This window comes from Harpegnathos saltator, unplaced genomic scaffold, assembly GCF_003227715.2.
Source record: "Harpegnathos saltator strain DR-91 unplaced genomic scaffold, Hsal_v8.6 scaffold174, whole genome shotgun sequence".
Lineage (NCBI taxonomy): Eukaryota > Metazoa > Arthropoda > Insecta > Hymenoptera > Formicidae > Harpegnathos > Harpegnathos saltator.
The window spans coordinates 546,877-561,144 of NW_020229955.1; the positions used below are offsets into that span (position 1 = coordinate 546,877).

Genomic DNA, 14,268 nt, shown 5'->3' on the forward strand with positions numbered 1-14,268 from the left:
CGATAAGCTCTGTCTATACATCGATAATAATTACAAAAGAAAAAAGAAAACAAACTATAAAAGGTAGGTTTGTAAGTTAGCCACTACAGAGAAACGCTTTGACACTTTAGGCTGTTAATACGTTATTGTGTGCGAATAACAGAATTATAATTGCAATATTCTCTCAGTTGTATATCTCACCGAAAGGAACAACAAATGTATATCGAGAAATATAGAAGTAATATACTATAAACATATATATATATATATATATATATATATATATATACATATATATATATATATATATTACTGTATATTAGGCTTAAATATATAATGTTGTGAAGAATAGTTGTACCTATATTCATTGAATAATATGTATGTGCAGTCTTTGATATATAAAATATTAACCTTATTATTAAGTCACTATAGCCAATATATGTTCAATTGTTCATGTATAGAATTTCAATGAATTCCAATAAGATGATAAAACAAGAAAGAAAGAAAGTAATACTTTAAAGTAAAAACTCACTCGCTGTTGAAACGTATTGCTTAACAATTAAAAAGAAACCTCTAATCTAGCTGTTGAGTTTCGTTACAACTTGTATTTCTCATTAAGCCAATGGCTTGCACACATTCAAGTAAACGGATTATCTGGCGCCATCTATCTATGTGTTTGTAATATCTTTTTTCTTTTACACCCGTTACGTTTAATTTTAGACCCGTTGTTTTTGTTATTTATTATTATTGTTGTTATTCTTACCATTATAAATTAACTATCATGTGAAAGTATAGTACGATTCAATAATTTTTTGATTTGAATAATTTTTTATTTTCAAATAACACAGCGGAATTTTAGGTTAGGAGAAACCCTTTGTTTTTAACAGCGCTCAACCATGAATCAGACGAATTTAACTTGTAATTCTTCAGTGACACAATTGAACAGCAGGGTGAATAAATTTGGTCTTTATTAGTTCATCAAATTAAAAAGATTATGAACACAGGAGTGAAATAAATCTAAAAATATCGAGAAGATGATCGATCCTCTAAACAAATGAGAAGAATCGAACATCGATTCATCGGTTGTATATCGATTATCTCCCACCACTTCTACTCCATTGCCATTCGACAATTTCGACATTCGACGCTTCTGAAGTTAGCACACTTGAAAAAGAGAAACAAAGTAACTCTGTAGCCCGCCATATCTGCTTTTTCGTACTTGGAGCAACTTGAAGCATTCATAAACATGATACCGGTAAGTTTGCATTGGAAAACATGGAAAAACCAATATTGTTGACAATTAGGACGAAATCTGTTCGAAATAATATTCAAATCATGAAAAAGCATATGTGATTTGTTGATTGTATCATATATATCTAAGGATTTTATTTTATTTCAAGATTAGCCTGATTGTGTCGAATTAGCATGTCTCCTTTGACACACTGCATGATCCCGCCTATATTTTGTATAGAAATAATCTCGTTATGTAAAATGTCTTGTTTGCGAATTTTTAGACACTAAAAAAATCCAAGGGTCCTGCGAAGAAGCAAGTCCTTCAGGACAAGGGATAAAAGAAGTGTGAAATTTACAATTGACTACATTTATCCTGTAGGAGATAATATCATGGATGTAGCCAATTTTGTAAGTTGCATAGTATTATCTCAATATGCAAGTTTAGTGCGTATTATAATATTCATCTTCCAAGGATACATTACTCAAAGGATGGATACATTACTCAAAATTTGTATTTCGAATCGAAAAAAAAGCATCACCTATACAGTTTACTTGAATTTATAACTTATATATATCAGCCTATATTATATTAGTGTGTAAAATAGTGATTTATTGTAAATTACAATGACTGATTAGATTTTTGTATCTCGCCACTATTGTTAAAATGAGCAATTACAAAATATCAATTTTTAGGAAAGATATTTGCACAATAGAGTACAAAGTTAATGGTAACCTTGATAACAATGTAAATTTGGAGCATAATAACATGAAGCTCTCCATCAATAATGATGTTGACTTTTTAAAACGGTGAGTAGTGTCATATTTCTTTAATTAACCACAAATTTGACCATCATAGACTTGTGAATATTACATGATATCAAGTAATGTTGCTATAGTAATGTTGCTATATATTATAAGCTATAGAAAGAATAATATTTGCACTAATCTGGAAAACTGTGTTTTGATAGGTACCTCAAGTACTTGACAAAGAAGTACTTGAAAAAAACATAATGACTTAGAAAAAAAAGTTTTGATTAATTGTGAGTGGTATGGGAAAAAGACAAAGATATGTATAAATTATGGTACTTCCACATTAATAGCCAGGAAGCTGATGATGAGGAGAATACCGAGTAACTTTTTTACTTGTTTTACATTTGGCTTCAAATGTGTTTGTGAATAAATTACCAATAAACAAAATCTACCATTTTTGTGTTTGTAGCCCATCTCTATTCAAAACATGCAAATTGTTTGCAAATCTTTATATATCAAGTTTTGGTATATTTATATACATATACTTATACATTAATTTACGTTCTATATATAGCTATACTGCAACAAATCTGGTAAATATTTTGCAAATATTTTGAACCGTATAAGATTGTGGTGTCTACTTGTGAGTACTTAATAACTCTACCAACTGTAAGTTAGCCATCGGTTAGCTTAAATATTATCTGGAGAAAGTGCTTACAATGATAAACTTATTAATATTGCATATGTGTACATGTTACGTTAAGCGAATTTCACTTTAGCTACACCTCAGTAGTTACCTTGTTTCTTCTGACTGCACTTTCATCACCTAAATAAATGAAGCAAGTGGTTGTTCAAAATTTGCCAAACGAACGGCTAAAATATCACGAGTGCAAAGGATGCAAATAAAAGCATAATTTTCCTCTCGATTTCTGATTATTCGGTACGTAAAATGTCCGAAAATCCGTTCTACGGATGGGAACTATTTCGTACATGGCGGAGGAACGTGTCGAAGAACAGCGGCGCAGTGCGCAGTCACAGTGACGCACGAGATTGTTGTGACAGAAGTGTCCCCGAGAGAGTATCGTGTCGCGTCTGGTCGTGTCATCATCGTCGTCATCGTCGTCGCCTCAGTTCAGCCAATTGAAGCTAGTTGGAAGGAATAAGGGTCGAGTCGGGATTAAACGAGGAACACGACCGAAACGAGGAACGTCAGTGTCGTCGTACCGCTGTCCCCTAGCAAACGGGGATCATGAAATTTCAATACAAGGAGGAACATCCGTTCGAGAAACGGAAGGCCGAAGGCGAAAAGATACGACGGAAATACCCCGATCGCGTGCCCGTGAGTACCCACGACCACCAGCGTCTCTCGGACGATTAACAATCGACTTCCGTTCTTTCTTCGGTGTTTCTCTCGCGATGGATTTTTTGCATGACAACGAAGGAACGGTCTGACGTTGCGTTTTCGCAAGGGATTCTCTCTGGCTCGACAGGAACCAAGGTCGTCTTTATTGCGCGTCGTCGCTCTAGCCCGTATTTCTTAATGGCGAAGCGTGATTCCTCGCAGATCCGTGACCGGACCCACCGCGACACACTCGCGACGAAATTACGCCTTTTCGCGGCCCTTTTTTTCGTCGACCCTCCTCCCCGCTCCGTATTGATCCATTACGTGGTGTAACCAATGAACTTTCGTGCGTGCCGAACGGCTCGCTCGCGCTGCCACCCGCGCGAGAGAAATTGTCGAATCGGGAGTAATTACGGTAAACAAAGGTACTCTGCTTTTCGCATTGGCAGCTGATCGTTGCCTCTGCGCGACCTGGTGATGCAACTCGGGCCATTGTAGCGGTTTGTATAAAGGGTTGCGTTATCGGGAAGCCCTTCTCTCTCTCTCGCTCTCTCTCTCTCTCTCTCGCTCTCTCTCGCTTACGTTCTCTCTCTCTCTCACATGTACAACACAACACAACACAATACATATACGACACCTGTCCTCTCGACACTCGATCTTTTTCCATTTCTGCGAAAAAATCAGAGAAACACTTTCGCAATCGTGGCAATATTCGCTGTCAATATTCATGGGACTTTTATTAGCATAGAGCGGTTGTAAAGCAAAGTGACGAAACGAGGGAATGAAATTCTGTTAATCATTGCGTGCATGATACATTGACCACGTGACAGCAGTCTTTTTTTAGGGAGAAACATGTACGGTTGAAAGAGAAAAATTTGAGCGCGTACTGGTTCTGTTATTCAACGATTGGATGAGATTCAAAACTCTGTATTCGAGTTTCAAAGCTCGGATATTAGGTGCATATTTTGAACTGTACTCCAATTTCGGCAATATGCCAAAGGTTAAGCCTAGCTGTGCTTAGCCTGTCACGCTTGTCGATGCAGACTTGACTAAAATTTGACTCACCGAGAATTCCGAATATTCCATCGAATTGACAATTTTCCTCGTTCCAAGGTACCAAAGTACAAATGTGTTGCAAACGTTGTAGGTGATAGTTGAGAAGGCACCAAAGGCAAAGATCAGTGATTTGGATAAACAAAAGTACCTGGTACCATCTGACCTTACTGTCGGTCAGTTTTACTTTCTAATCCGCAAGAGGATTCATTTACGTCCAGAAGACGCCTTATTCTTCTTTGTCAACAACATCATTCCTCCAACAAGTGCTACTATGGGTTCTCTTTATGCGGTAATTAAGATGAATTATTGATATTTAAGATAAAGGATTTTGCAAGCAATATATATTAGGTAGAATAACTCAAATTATTTCTAATTACTTATGTATATTTTTATTGAAATTTTATCAGGAACATCATGAGGAAGATTTCTTCCTGTATATAGCCTACAGTGATGAAAATGTGTATGGTAACTAAATCTTCTGAGACAAGCAAATTGCCAAAACAAAAAAAAAGGATTCAACTGCAAAAATCGACCATCTCAACGTAGTCCTCATAGACGCTTTCGAAAGTGTATACCAAAATTACATCTATCAAATACACTATGTGTAAAAATTTATGTCTCAACGCTACACACTACATTTGCTTCTACAAGGCATAACTGTTCACATAACTGTCCCTTAACGATAAAAAAAGAAGTAACTCTTCTCGATTCCATTCTTTCTCTGTCACCTGAGAGGGCTTAGGTCACCACTGTAGGTTGTAAGAACAATTAACCCATGAATTATGTGATCGTATGTAATACTTAGTCATTGGAGAAGCATTGGCCATTGAAGAAAAACTGAGAAAAATGAAAAAAAAGAAGAGAACAATTCTTTGTATCGCTAAATTGTGCTGGGATATTCCTCTGTTCATTTATATGTTATGTTTTAATGCACATTATTCCCTATTCTGTAAGTTCATTGTGTATTAAAAATTTTGAATATTTTGTAGATAACACATCAGAGTTATATGAGTGTAATGTCATCCTTGATTTAGGCTAGCATTATTCTTTTACATTATTGTATCATTTGAACATGAGAGGAAAAAAACGAAAACGTATTGTTGGATATGCAAGGGAGAAAATTTTGTGTAATGGCTGGATGTAAAGCCAATAAAAAAAGTTAAAACGTGATTGACCATCCGAGTATATATTTTCTCTCTACCTTCTTTTTATTCGTAGAGATATTCCCTTGATCTCACGTCCACTGACACCTTCCTCCTGATAGAAGACACTGACCTGATTGGTTGCTGACAGAAACGACATATCTATTCCAATACCAATGTCAGAGCTTTCGTCCATGCCTCTTGAATTGTTAACTTGTTTGTCGCGAGCGAACGCTGCGTGTTCTAACGTGTATAACGACGAGGAACGGCCAAGTTCGACAGTCGACTCGTTCCTGTCAATCGAGCAGTTTGGACACCATGGAAGACACTAGTTACGAGAGAAACTATACAAACATTACTGTTGTTAGATATGTCAGTTCGATGTATAATCTGAGTCAAGAGGATAGCAACTGGATCGTCACGAGCTCCTTTATGATCTTTACGATGCAGACAGGTAAGATCGAAAATAACAATTATTCGCCACATTTCGTCAGAACACAAAAATGATACCTACGATGCTTGTTCGTTTCACGTACAACCCTGCAGGTGATGAAACGCTCTCACGCAAACTTCGTTTTCGACAGGTTTCGGCATGTTGGAGTCCGGTTGCGTCTCCTTGAAAAACGAGGTCAATATCATGATGAAGAACGTGGTCGATATTGTGCTAGGCGGACTGACCTATTGGTTCTTTGGATTCGGATTCAGTTTCGGCTTGAAGGAGCCCAACAACCCCTTCGTCGGCAACGGAGGTCTGTTTATAGATCCTCCCATCGAAGACGAACACATGGGTGCGATTTGCGCCGCGTTCCTGTTTCAGCTGAGTTTCGCCACCACTTCGACGACCATCGTCAGCGGTGCTATGGCCGAACGGTAATTGATTATATACACAGACAGAATCGCGCAATGGTTGAAAACAATCGCTGTAGCCGCCCCCCAATGCATCCTGGCGAATCGTTTCCAGGTGTAATTTCAAGGCCTATTGCCTATTCTCGTTTCTCAACACTATCGTGTACTGCTTGCCAGCCGGCTGGGTCTGGGGTGATCACGGTTTCCTGAATCGCATGGGAGTCGTCGATATCGCTGGCTCGGGACCGGTCCATCTAGTCGGCGGTGTTTCAGGTAGTTCTTCCTCGTCGTTAAAGATAAGACCTATTGATTATTGCACTGCAATCGATCAACTTCGCGTGACGAAAACACGTCTACTCACGTCCGGCAATTTCGTCGCAGCGCTCGCTTGCGCCATCATGCTCGGTCCCAGAATAGGCAGATATGACAATGGCATCGATCCTCTGCCGCTCGGATGTCCCGTCAATGCGATCATGGGACTGTTTGTCTTATGGTAAAGAAAGAATTCAATTGCGATTGTGTGTACATTACATTACTGTGGACGTGCTGTGCTGGTGCGCAGCAGGATGCTTGAACGACGGTACAATTGTGTGAATACTCAGGTGGGGCTGGTTGGCCTTCAACAGCGGTAGTACTTATGGGGTGACCGGCGAACGATGGCAGTACGCCGCCCGTGCAGCAGTTTCCACAATGATGGGCAGCATGGGAGGCGGTATGGTCGGGCTGGGATTCAGCTTGACAAATCCGAACGGAATCGACATCCTCAGCCAGATAAACGGCATCTTAGGCGCACTTGTGGCGATTACCGGTATATGTCTGATGAACAATTGCGAAAAATAGCGATAACTGCTTCCTGCTGGTAGGATTTCTAAGCACTCGTCTCCACATTTGCGTTAGGTGGTTGCTTCTTATATACAGCTTGGGAATCGATAATCGTCGGAATGGTAGGCGCTTTTATTACGTGCACCGTGATGCCGGCGTTAGATAAGATTCGCATAGACGATCCTGTGGGAGCAGCCGCCACTCACGGTACGTAATCCTTGTAATTATTGAGTAACGACTCTTTCCAAAGGTACAACTCAAACGTTAAAGAGAGATCAGAGTCTTTACCGTAGAGAAGTTGTCGAGTGCGCACGAGTGTAACTATATGTATCATGTAAAGCAATTATGTAACAACAATCAGACACCGATGTTTCGATCAATCACGAGCGACCCTCTCTCTTCAATGATTTTACTTTCAATGATGTCAATGATACGAAATCATGTTCCGCCGAAGAAGTCAAGTTGAACACAGTAAAACAAAGATTTTAAACGCATAATTGTGCGACACGAATTTGCATACGAAACACAACACTAACACGTTACCGGATTGTATTTTAAACCAAGCCGAGTAATTTCTCTATCCTTGCAAACGACTATTTATGCCGAAACAACGTGCGTGCATGCATGTGTGAGAAATGTGAGCGTGGACAATAGTGAAAGTAATTAAATGCGCACGTGCGATAACGAGCGATGATCGTTCGTTTGAAATACAGGTGCAAGTGGCATCTGGGGAGTCGTAGCTATCGGCTTGTTTGCCGACGATCCATACCCCCTTGACACTACCAGTGGAAGAAAGGGTTTGTTCAAGGGTTCGTATACGACGATAACTGCGCAAATCTGACTATTCGTTCGTCTCACTTCACTCGACGATTCTTTTATCAATTATCAGGAGGTGGGTGGTATCTTCTAGGAGTACAGAGCTTGTCCGCACTCTGCTTATCAGCTTGGAGTTTTTTCAGTTCGATCATATTGTTATGGGTAAGACGTCGGACTAGACTTTTACTTTATTAACGGTCAATATCAAATGTACAATAAGAAACATCCGCTTTCTTGTAGATCATAGACAAGATTATACCGATTAGAATGTCGGTCTACGAGGAGGTTCTCGGGGCGGATCTCGTGGAACATGGGATACGTCATACGAAGGTGCGAATTTTTTCTCTACGGTACATTCAGTTCTTCGTTTCTCGAATCTTCTCATTTCTTCTTATTATTTATTCTTCATTATTCTTCAATTTCGATTATCCGACTTATTTTGTACGAAACGCAAATGCGCGTTTGTGCAGATAGGCGTTAGTCGCGCCATGTCGGCGTTTCGACCATTCAGTATGGAAAAGAGACTGAGGGCGGTACATCCTGTGGGCATAAATCCCGGTGAGATGAAGATATATATCTCTATTTCTCCGATCCAAAGTATCTCACTACTGACGACACGTATTACACGTTACAGGTCACGATTCCTACGTTTCTCAGTTGAAGCTCAAGAAAGCTGAAAATTTTGCAAAATCTGCTAAACGACAGTCGTCGAAGAAGCTGGTGACGAGGAATTCTCAGATTAAAACGATCGCTGGCTCGGAGCTGTCCACAGAGGCGAAATTGCCGTTCGCCTGGGTGAATTGAAAAAATTAAAGCAAACACGGGAGAACAACTCGCTACAAGATTTATATTAATACTCAGTCGGATGTAAATTTATTACAAATGTATAAACGTATACATGTGCACGTTCTACATATATTTCAATGTTCACACATTCACGCCAATAAATATCGATCATACACACATACGCGCACATACACACGACATAGAGATAAAAAATGGATATGATAAATAGGTCAGAAAGAAATTGAACTTTTACATGATAAAAGAAAGAAACGTTTTACACGATACATTGTCTGTGGCACGGGCATTGTTTTCGGTTTAATAGCTAATCGTCCGTGGCACTCGACGACAAAGTGCTTATATATTAATTATGCATTATTCATAGGAAATAAAATATTTCTATAAATATTTATATATTCTCTATCAATAGCTTTATATGCCGGAAATGATTATATCGAAAATGTTCTACTTCGTATATACGTCTGTTAGCAGGAACTGTCCCTGAAGACCAACCACATTTAGTACATATTCACAAAATACCATTTCCTTTTACATCAGACCTTGCATATTATAAGAATATTTACAATTTCATTATTCTTTCGTGTCGTTCAGAACGAGAGTCGTTAGTCCTGAACAATGGACATTTTAGAGAGTTCGTAAATTATAGATTCGGTAATTACTGCAAAATGGGAATTGGATATATATGTGTGTGTGTGTAGGTGTGTGTGTGTGTGTGTGTGTGTGTAAGAATGGAAGATTCGTAAGCACTTTTGAAATGTATAAGACTATATCACACGTTCTTGGAGGGCATATTTCGTTTTCATGGCGTTTGTTAATTAAAAACATGAATATACACGTACTGGGTATGCACAATATATGATTACGTCTGATATAGAAAAAAATGTACTTAAGTATATTGTTTTTTCTTTTCTTTTTTTTTTCTTACTACTCTAAACTAAGTACTTTTTGTCTATTGATGTAATAGAAAACATCTCAATGTTTAAGTTTGTTCTACAAGAACGTTACTATGATAGAAAAAAAATGTACTATATAACTTTGTAGAACACAATAGGTTGGGTGTATGTGAACTCGCGAGCACACCGTTATTATATACTACTCGACGCCCACTGAGAAACTTCCGTAGGAAGACCCGAATAATTTTTCACAGCCTCCATAACTTGCTTCGATGTCAATGTGAATTTATAATATTGATACTCCTTCTCGACTCTCATATTCGAATTTCCAACTGGTAATAAAATCTCCAAGTTCTAAAGAATACACACGTTACTCAATTTCTCAATCCGTGCGTGTATTGTTAATGAGAAAATAATATTACCATAAAAGTGTCTCTTACCTTGATGTGCTCGAAAGCTTTCATGATCACCGGCTTCTGGACAGATTGTATGGAGGAATTCTGATTTGCGAATTTGATGTAACGATTGTAAATCGTCTCGAAATTCAACGGCTCGTCATCGTAAATTTCTGTCTCCTGTTTCATTGCTATTATCTGTAAAAAGATTTTTATAGATTTTTTTATTATCAAGCGTATAAGCATATATCCAGGCTTGGAGAAGTTCCTTCATGAAAATATTTTGTTATCGTTACTTCGAATAATAATTTTTTAACATTGTTACTATTTAAAAAAATAATTATTACAATTTTCGTCATTTTGCTGACGAAAATAAAAATAATGTCATATTTTTCAATATTATTTGTACCACACGACGATATTGAAAAATTAATATACCTACCAAGCACATTTCTAAAATGGACAATCCTTCGAGCATCAGCACCTTGTCGTCCTGCGAGAAGATCTTATTCGCCTCCACAAAATCATTCACTTCTAATTTCTGATGTTTCTCGGACAACGTGGAGACAGCCACTGCGAGAAAATTTCTAAAACGCCTCTCGCTCACATCGATATGATACATTCTCTTCAGCAGATTCACCATCGTAACGTTAGTAGTCAGACTCTTAATGTACTCATTCCACATAGAACCGAATTGTGGATCTATCGTGCAATCGTCATATTGCTGTTCTATTTTATTTACATTCTCGTCATCAGGTAAGCTTAGAAGATGCTGAAAGAGTTCCAGGCGATCGTCGAATGCGGACATGGGTTGTTCCGCAGATATGTCGCCGGGCAATAGGTATATCTGACGATACGAGAATCGCGACTTTACTCGCTTCTCCAGCAACTCTATGACGTCTAATCTACAAGTTATTCCTAACACGCATATTGGAACCTGCAGTGTGAATATTTCTTATTCATATCAAATGTTTACATAATCTTCGCAGGATAATAATATTCAGATGTTTACCTGTGCCGATTGAGCAACATCAAACAAATTATATAACAGTGTCTGATTGTGATGCTCACAAAATAAATCGAATTCATCGAGTATGAAGATTACTGGCTTGGAGTGTTTCTTATCACCAGATTTTAAACATTCCAAGAGGAAGCACAAATTTTCCGCAAAAGTACCGAAAACCTTATCACCAACGACGTTTTCCAATTGCATCTGACGAGTCGTATCTTTCAGCGCCAGTCGGTCGTCAGTATGAACTAATCCATGAAGATTCACTATCAATGCATTGTCCTTAAAGTTCTTCAAAGCTGACAATTCCTTCAGAACGCTGTTAACAAGCTAAAATTATACAAGTGATTTGTCGGTATTCATTGTATATATATTGCTTTCACATGGAGATTTTAAACAAATGATTATACCGTTGTTTTCCCACTACCTCTAGGCCCAATTAACAATGCAGAATTACTTTCACCCATTTCAACGGTACATTTTATTAATTCCATTACATATAGCCGTTCCTTAGCATGATGTCTAAATTTGGTTTCAGGACACATTATTTTACGTTTTAGGTACTTTCGTGTAAGCAATATCATGTTGTCCTGGAAGTCAATTGCCATATTTTTCTTCTTACTCATTTTTTTTTCTCGCTACACAAAACCACCACTAGACTGGAAGGCCTGGAAATAATTGAATTTATTAAAATATGATAATAAATATAAACTTTTATACTGGGTAATATTCCTTGAAATTGTTCATAATTCCAACATTATATATTAATATCACTATAAATGTTTTATAATTATGTTACAGTTATATATGTAAGTATGATGATTATATATTTCTTTTCATTTATCCTCGCACAAGAACGGGGGGATATACGATATTTATATAAATACAACATATATTCGATGTGGTAGAAAACATAACCGCTAACAGCTAGCATGCGAAAAAGCGAAAATCGATGACAGGAAAAATATATTTTTTGTATTAACTTGGACAAACCTTTGGGATTAAATATTTAATCGATTATTCAGCCACGATGTCGTGTACCCTGATGCGAGAAATAACAGTGCTCAAGTAATGAAAAAATAATCACTGGCCGAATAGACACTGGTGGATGATGTTTACGAAACAAACATGGATGACGCAGTGCAACAGCCAGAGAAGAAGAACTGCACTTTTTTATTTAAAAGACGCAAAATCAGAAGCAACGCTACGAGAAAACGGAAAGGAGCGGACGGCAACGACGGTAAGCCGCTATACAAATATCGATTTGGATGTGAGCTACTTATAGACGTCGCGCTTCAATTAGACAAATTTGGTCGTGCAAAAGTTATAGGTTATGATGTACAAGTAAATATTTCGCATTGTGGGTCAATGATTCCGTTAATTTTTTCATAGATAGCAGCGAGGATGAGACTACAGTGATTAAGAAAGAAAAGAAGCAAGATGATAACAACCCTATGATACAAAGTGTGAGTTTTGCAACATTACAGTAGCACATAACCTAATCTGTTACTTTTGACATTTACTTTTATTTGACTAAAATAATATAACATCAAATCTGATATCTCTTAAACGTGCTGTTTGTTCCTCTAGACAAATGTGAAGAAACATCAAGAGAAAACCAGTTATGATAATGATAGCGAAGATGACAGTGTAACTGTCTCTTATAAAAGCAACAGAACTGCTTTGCCAGCTGGTCCAAGTGACCAAGGAGCAACAGCTATTCTGGAAACAGAAACAGAGAAAGATAGAGATGCGCAAGCATTATTCGAAAAAGCTCAAAAGATAAATGAGGTATATTTTGAATAAATGACTTATCAGGTATATCGACTGAACTTAAGACATGATTCGTTTGTAGAAACAATATGAATATCATTTATTTTTGTTCATCAGGAACTAGAAGGAAAGGAGGATGACAAGGTTTACAGGGGCTTGAATAATTATGTACAATATTATAAAAAGAAAGATACAGCAGCAGGAAATGCATCTAGCGGGATGGTACGTAAAGGACCAATTAGAGCACCGTCTAATCTCAGGGCAACAGTAAGATGGGACTATCAGCCTGACATATGCAAAGATTACAAAGAAACTGGTTTTTGTGGTTTTGGAGGTATGTGTCGACATAATTTAATTGCTTCTCCAAGTAATTCTCTAAACCTTTACAGTCATTAACATAAATTTCCTATACTTTTTTTAGACAGCTGTAAGTTTCTTCATGATCGTTCGGATTACAAATTAGGATGGCAGTTAGAAAGAGAAGCTGCCAGCGGAGAGTACAACAGTGGAGATGAGGACGATAAAAAATACGAAATTGATAGTGATGAAGATAATTTGCCGTTCAAATGTTTCATTTGTCGAAATAGTTTTACAGATCCTGTTGTAACAAAGTTTGTGTCGTCAACAAAGTATTCTCAATCGCTCAGTTCTTCAGCATACACGATTAATCTACTAATCTACTGTATGTTTTAGATGCAAGCATTACTTTTGCGAAAAATGTGCTTTGGAGCAATACAAAAAAAGCACACGATGTTACATATGTAACGCTCAGACTAACGGCACTTTTAATCCAGCGAAAGAACTTATTGCACGAGCCAAATTGGAGGATAAGGAAAAAACGGCCGCAACAAGCGAGGACTCCGATGATGATTGATAAAATTAATACAATTCCAGTCTTCATACATAGATACAGCGATCCTGCCTGCATACGTGTAATTTAACACACAAATAATATTGTAAATCGTAATGATTTTAAGGTACTGCGAATATCTATATATAGGTTGCCTCAAGAACAGGTTATCAACAGTATTCGTATAAAACGGTTATCGGTGAGTGAATTTTCAACTATATACTTTTGCGTTTTTCGTTTTACGGCAATGTCTTTCGCAGAAAAACGCCGAATTTGTATCGTAAATACGGCGGACCAATAAAGACATCAATATGCGTATCTTGTACGTGACAAGCGTAATGTAGCTCTCTTTTGTATTCATCTAACTTAGTCGTGTGGTGTGTATATTTATAGCAAGTAGTTTTCAGGTCAAGAGCAACATCTCTTTGCGCAGCAGAGAGAGAGAGAGAGAGAGACAGACCACGACGGTACAATCTTCGTTTCTTAAAAAATATAATTAATATCGGGTGTCACGTGCACGTACACGCGCGCGCGCGCAGGCAGGCAGAGAGAAGCCCG

At 37.8% G+C, this 14,268-nt stretch overlaps 5 protein-coding genes and 1 long non-coding RNA gene across 6 annotated transcripts; 4 read left to right on the top strand and 2 right to left on the bottom strand.

Moving 5' to 3' along the window:
- The first annotated feature begins 806 nt into the window (after positions 1 to 806).
- LOC105189536 (60S ribosomal protein L22) lies at positions 807 to 2,430 on the top strand. The gene is given in 5 exon segments (XM_083287583.1): positions 807 to 1,234; positions 1,494 to 1,620; positions 1,906 to 1,929; positions 1,931 to 2,019; positions 2,181 to 2,430. Coding segments are annotated over 4 exon segments (297 nt in total). The 5' UTR covers positions 807 to 1,234; positions 1,494 to 1,602; the 3' UTR covers positions 2,347 to 2,430.
- A 587-nt stretch (positions 2,431 to 3,017) lies between these two features.
- Positions 3,018 to 5,530, top strand: Atg8a (GABA type A receptor-associated protein autophagy-related 8a). Its single transcript, XM_011151712.3, has 3 exons — positions 3,018 to 3,301; positions 4,452 to 4,649; positions 4,768 to 5,530. Exons 1-3 carry the CDS (start codon positions 3,212 to 3,214, stop codon positions 4,831 to 4,833), a joined length of 354 nt encoding a protein of 117 aa, XP_011150014.1. The 5' UTR covers positions 3,018 to 3,211; the 3' UTR covers positions 4,834 to 5,530.
- LOC112588218 (uncharacterized) lies at positions 5,271 to 6,276 on the bottom strand. The gene is made up of 2 exons (XR_003112687.1): positions 6,181 to 6,276; positions 5,271 to 6,117 (listed from the first exon to the last, which is right to left on the bottom strand). It is a non-coding gene; the product is annotated as an uncharacterized LOC112588218 (long non-coding RNA).
- Amt (Ammonium transporter) lies at positions 5,810 to 9,373 on the top strand. The gene is made up of 11 exons (XM_011151716.3): positions 5,810 to 5,956; positions 6,087 to 6,372; positions 6,464 to 6,621; positions 6,730 to 6,841; positions 6,951 to 7,156; positions 7,246 to 7,377; positions 7,884 to 7,979; positions 8,060 to 8,148; positions 8,227 to 8,316; positions 8,457 to 8,544; positions 8,621 to 9,373. Exons 1-11 carry the CDS (start codon positions 5,821 to 5,823, stop codon positions 8,788 to 8,790), a joined length of 1,563 nt encoding a protein of 520 aa, XP_011150018.1. The 5' UTR covers positions 5,810 to 5,820; the 3' UTR covers positions 8,791 to 9,373.
- A 181-nt stretch (positions 9,374 to 9,554) lies between these two features.
- Positions 9,555 to 12,246, bottom strand: Orc4 (origin recognition complex subunit 4). Its single transcript, XM_011151715.3, has 6 exons — positions 12,081 to 12,246; positions 11,498 to 11,755; positions 11,091 to 11,417; positions 10,521 to 11,015; positions 10,124 to 10,276; positions 9,555 to 10,037 (listed from the first exon to the last, which is right to left on the bottom strand). Exons 2-6 carry the CDS (start codon positions 11,711 to 11,713, stop codon positions 9,876 to 9,878), a joined length of 1,353 nt encoding a protein of 450 aa, XP_011150017.1. The 5' UTR covers positions 11,714 to 11,755; positions 12,081 to 12,246; the 3' UTR covers positions 9,555 to 9,875.
- Positions 12,110 to 13,948, top strand: mdlc (RING finger protein mdlc). Its single transcript, XM_011151713.3, has 6 exons — positions 12,110 to 12,327; positions 12,480 to 12,553; positions 12,678 to 12,878; positions 12,978 to 13,194; positions 13,282 to 13,471; positions 13,554 to 13,948. The coding sequence occupies exons 1-6, from the start codon at positions 12,216 to 12,218 to the stop codon at positions 13,732 to 13,734; spliced, it is 975 nt and encodes a 324-aa protein (XP_011150015.1). The 5' UTR covers positions 12,110 to 12,215; the 3' UTR covers positions 13,735 to 13,948.
- The last annotated feature ends 320 nt before the right edge of the window (positions 13,949 to 14,268 follow it).

What these genes read in the sequence shown, in the direction of transcription:
- mdlc (XM_011151713.3), top strand. Translation starts at nt 12,216, where the DNA reads ATGGATGACGCAGTGCAACAGCCAGAGAAGAAGAACTGCACTTTTTTA. An exon ending in AGGAGCGGACGGCAACGACG is followed by an intron (nt 12,328 to 12,479) that starts GTAAGCCGCTAT and finishes ATTTTTTCATAG; the next exon opens with ATAGCAGCGAGGATGAGACT. An exon ending in AAGCTCAAAAGATAAATGAG is followed by an intron (nt 12,879 to 12,977) that starts GTATATTTTGAA and finishes TTTGTTCATCAG; the next exon opens with GAACTAGAAGGAAAGGAGGA.
- Orc4 (XM_011151715.3), bottom strand. Translation starts at nt 11,713, where the DNA reads ATGAGTAAGAAGAAAAATATGGCAATTGACTTCCAGGACAACATGATA. An exon ending in GAGGTAGTGGGAAAACAACG is followed by an intron (nt 11,418 to 11,497) that starts GTATAATCATTT and finishes GTATAATTTTAG; the next exon opens with CTTGTTAACAGCGTTCTGAA. An exon ending in CCATTTTAGAAATGTGCTTG is followed by an intron (nt 10,277 to 10,520) that starts GTAGGTATATTA and finishes ATCTTTTTACAG; the next exon opens with ATAATAGCAATGAAACAGGA.
- Atg8a (XM_011151712.3), top strand. Translation starts at nt 3,212, where the DNA reads ATGAAATTTCAATACAAGGAGGAACATCCGTTCGAGAAACGGAAGGCC. An exon ending in AATACCCCGATCGCGTGCCC is followed by an intron (nt 3,302 to 4,451) that starts GTGAGTACCCAC and finishes CAAACGTTGTAG; the next exon opens with GTGATAGTTGAGAAGGCACC. An exon ending in CTATGGGTTCTCTTTATGCG is followed by an intron (nt 4,650 to 4,767) that starts GTAATTAAGATG and finishes AAATTTTATCAG; the next exon opens with GAACATCATGAGGAAGATTT.
- Amt (XM_011151716.3), top strand. Translation starts at nt 5,821, where the DNA reads ATGGAAGACACTAGTTACGAGAGAAACTATACAAACATTACTGTTGTT. An exon ending in GGGAGCAGCCGCCACTCACG is followed by an intron (nt 7,378 to 7,883) that starts GTACGTAATCCT and finishes TTTGAAATACAG; the next exon opens with GTGCAAGTGGCATCTGGGGA. An exon ending in TCCTGTGGGCATAAATCCCG is followed by an intron (nt 8,545 to 8,620) that starts GTGAGATGAAGA and finishes TACACGTTACAG; the next exon opens with GTCACGATTCCTACGTTTCT.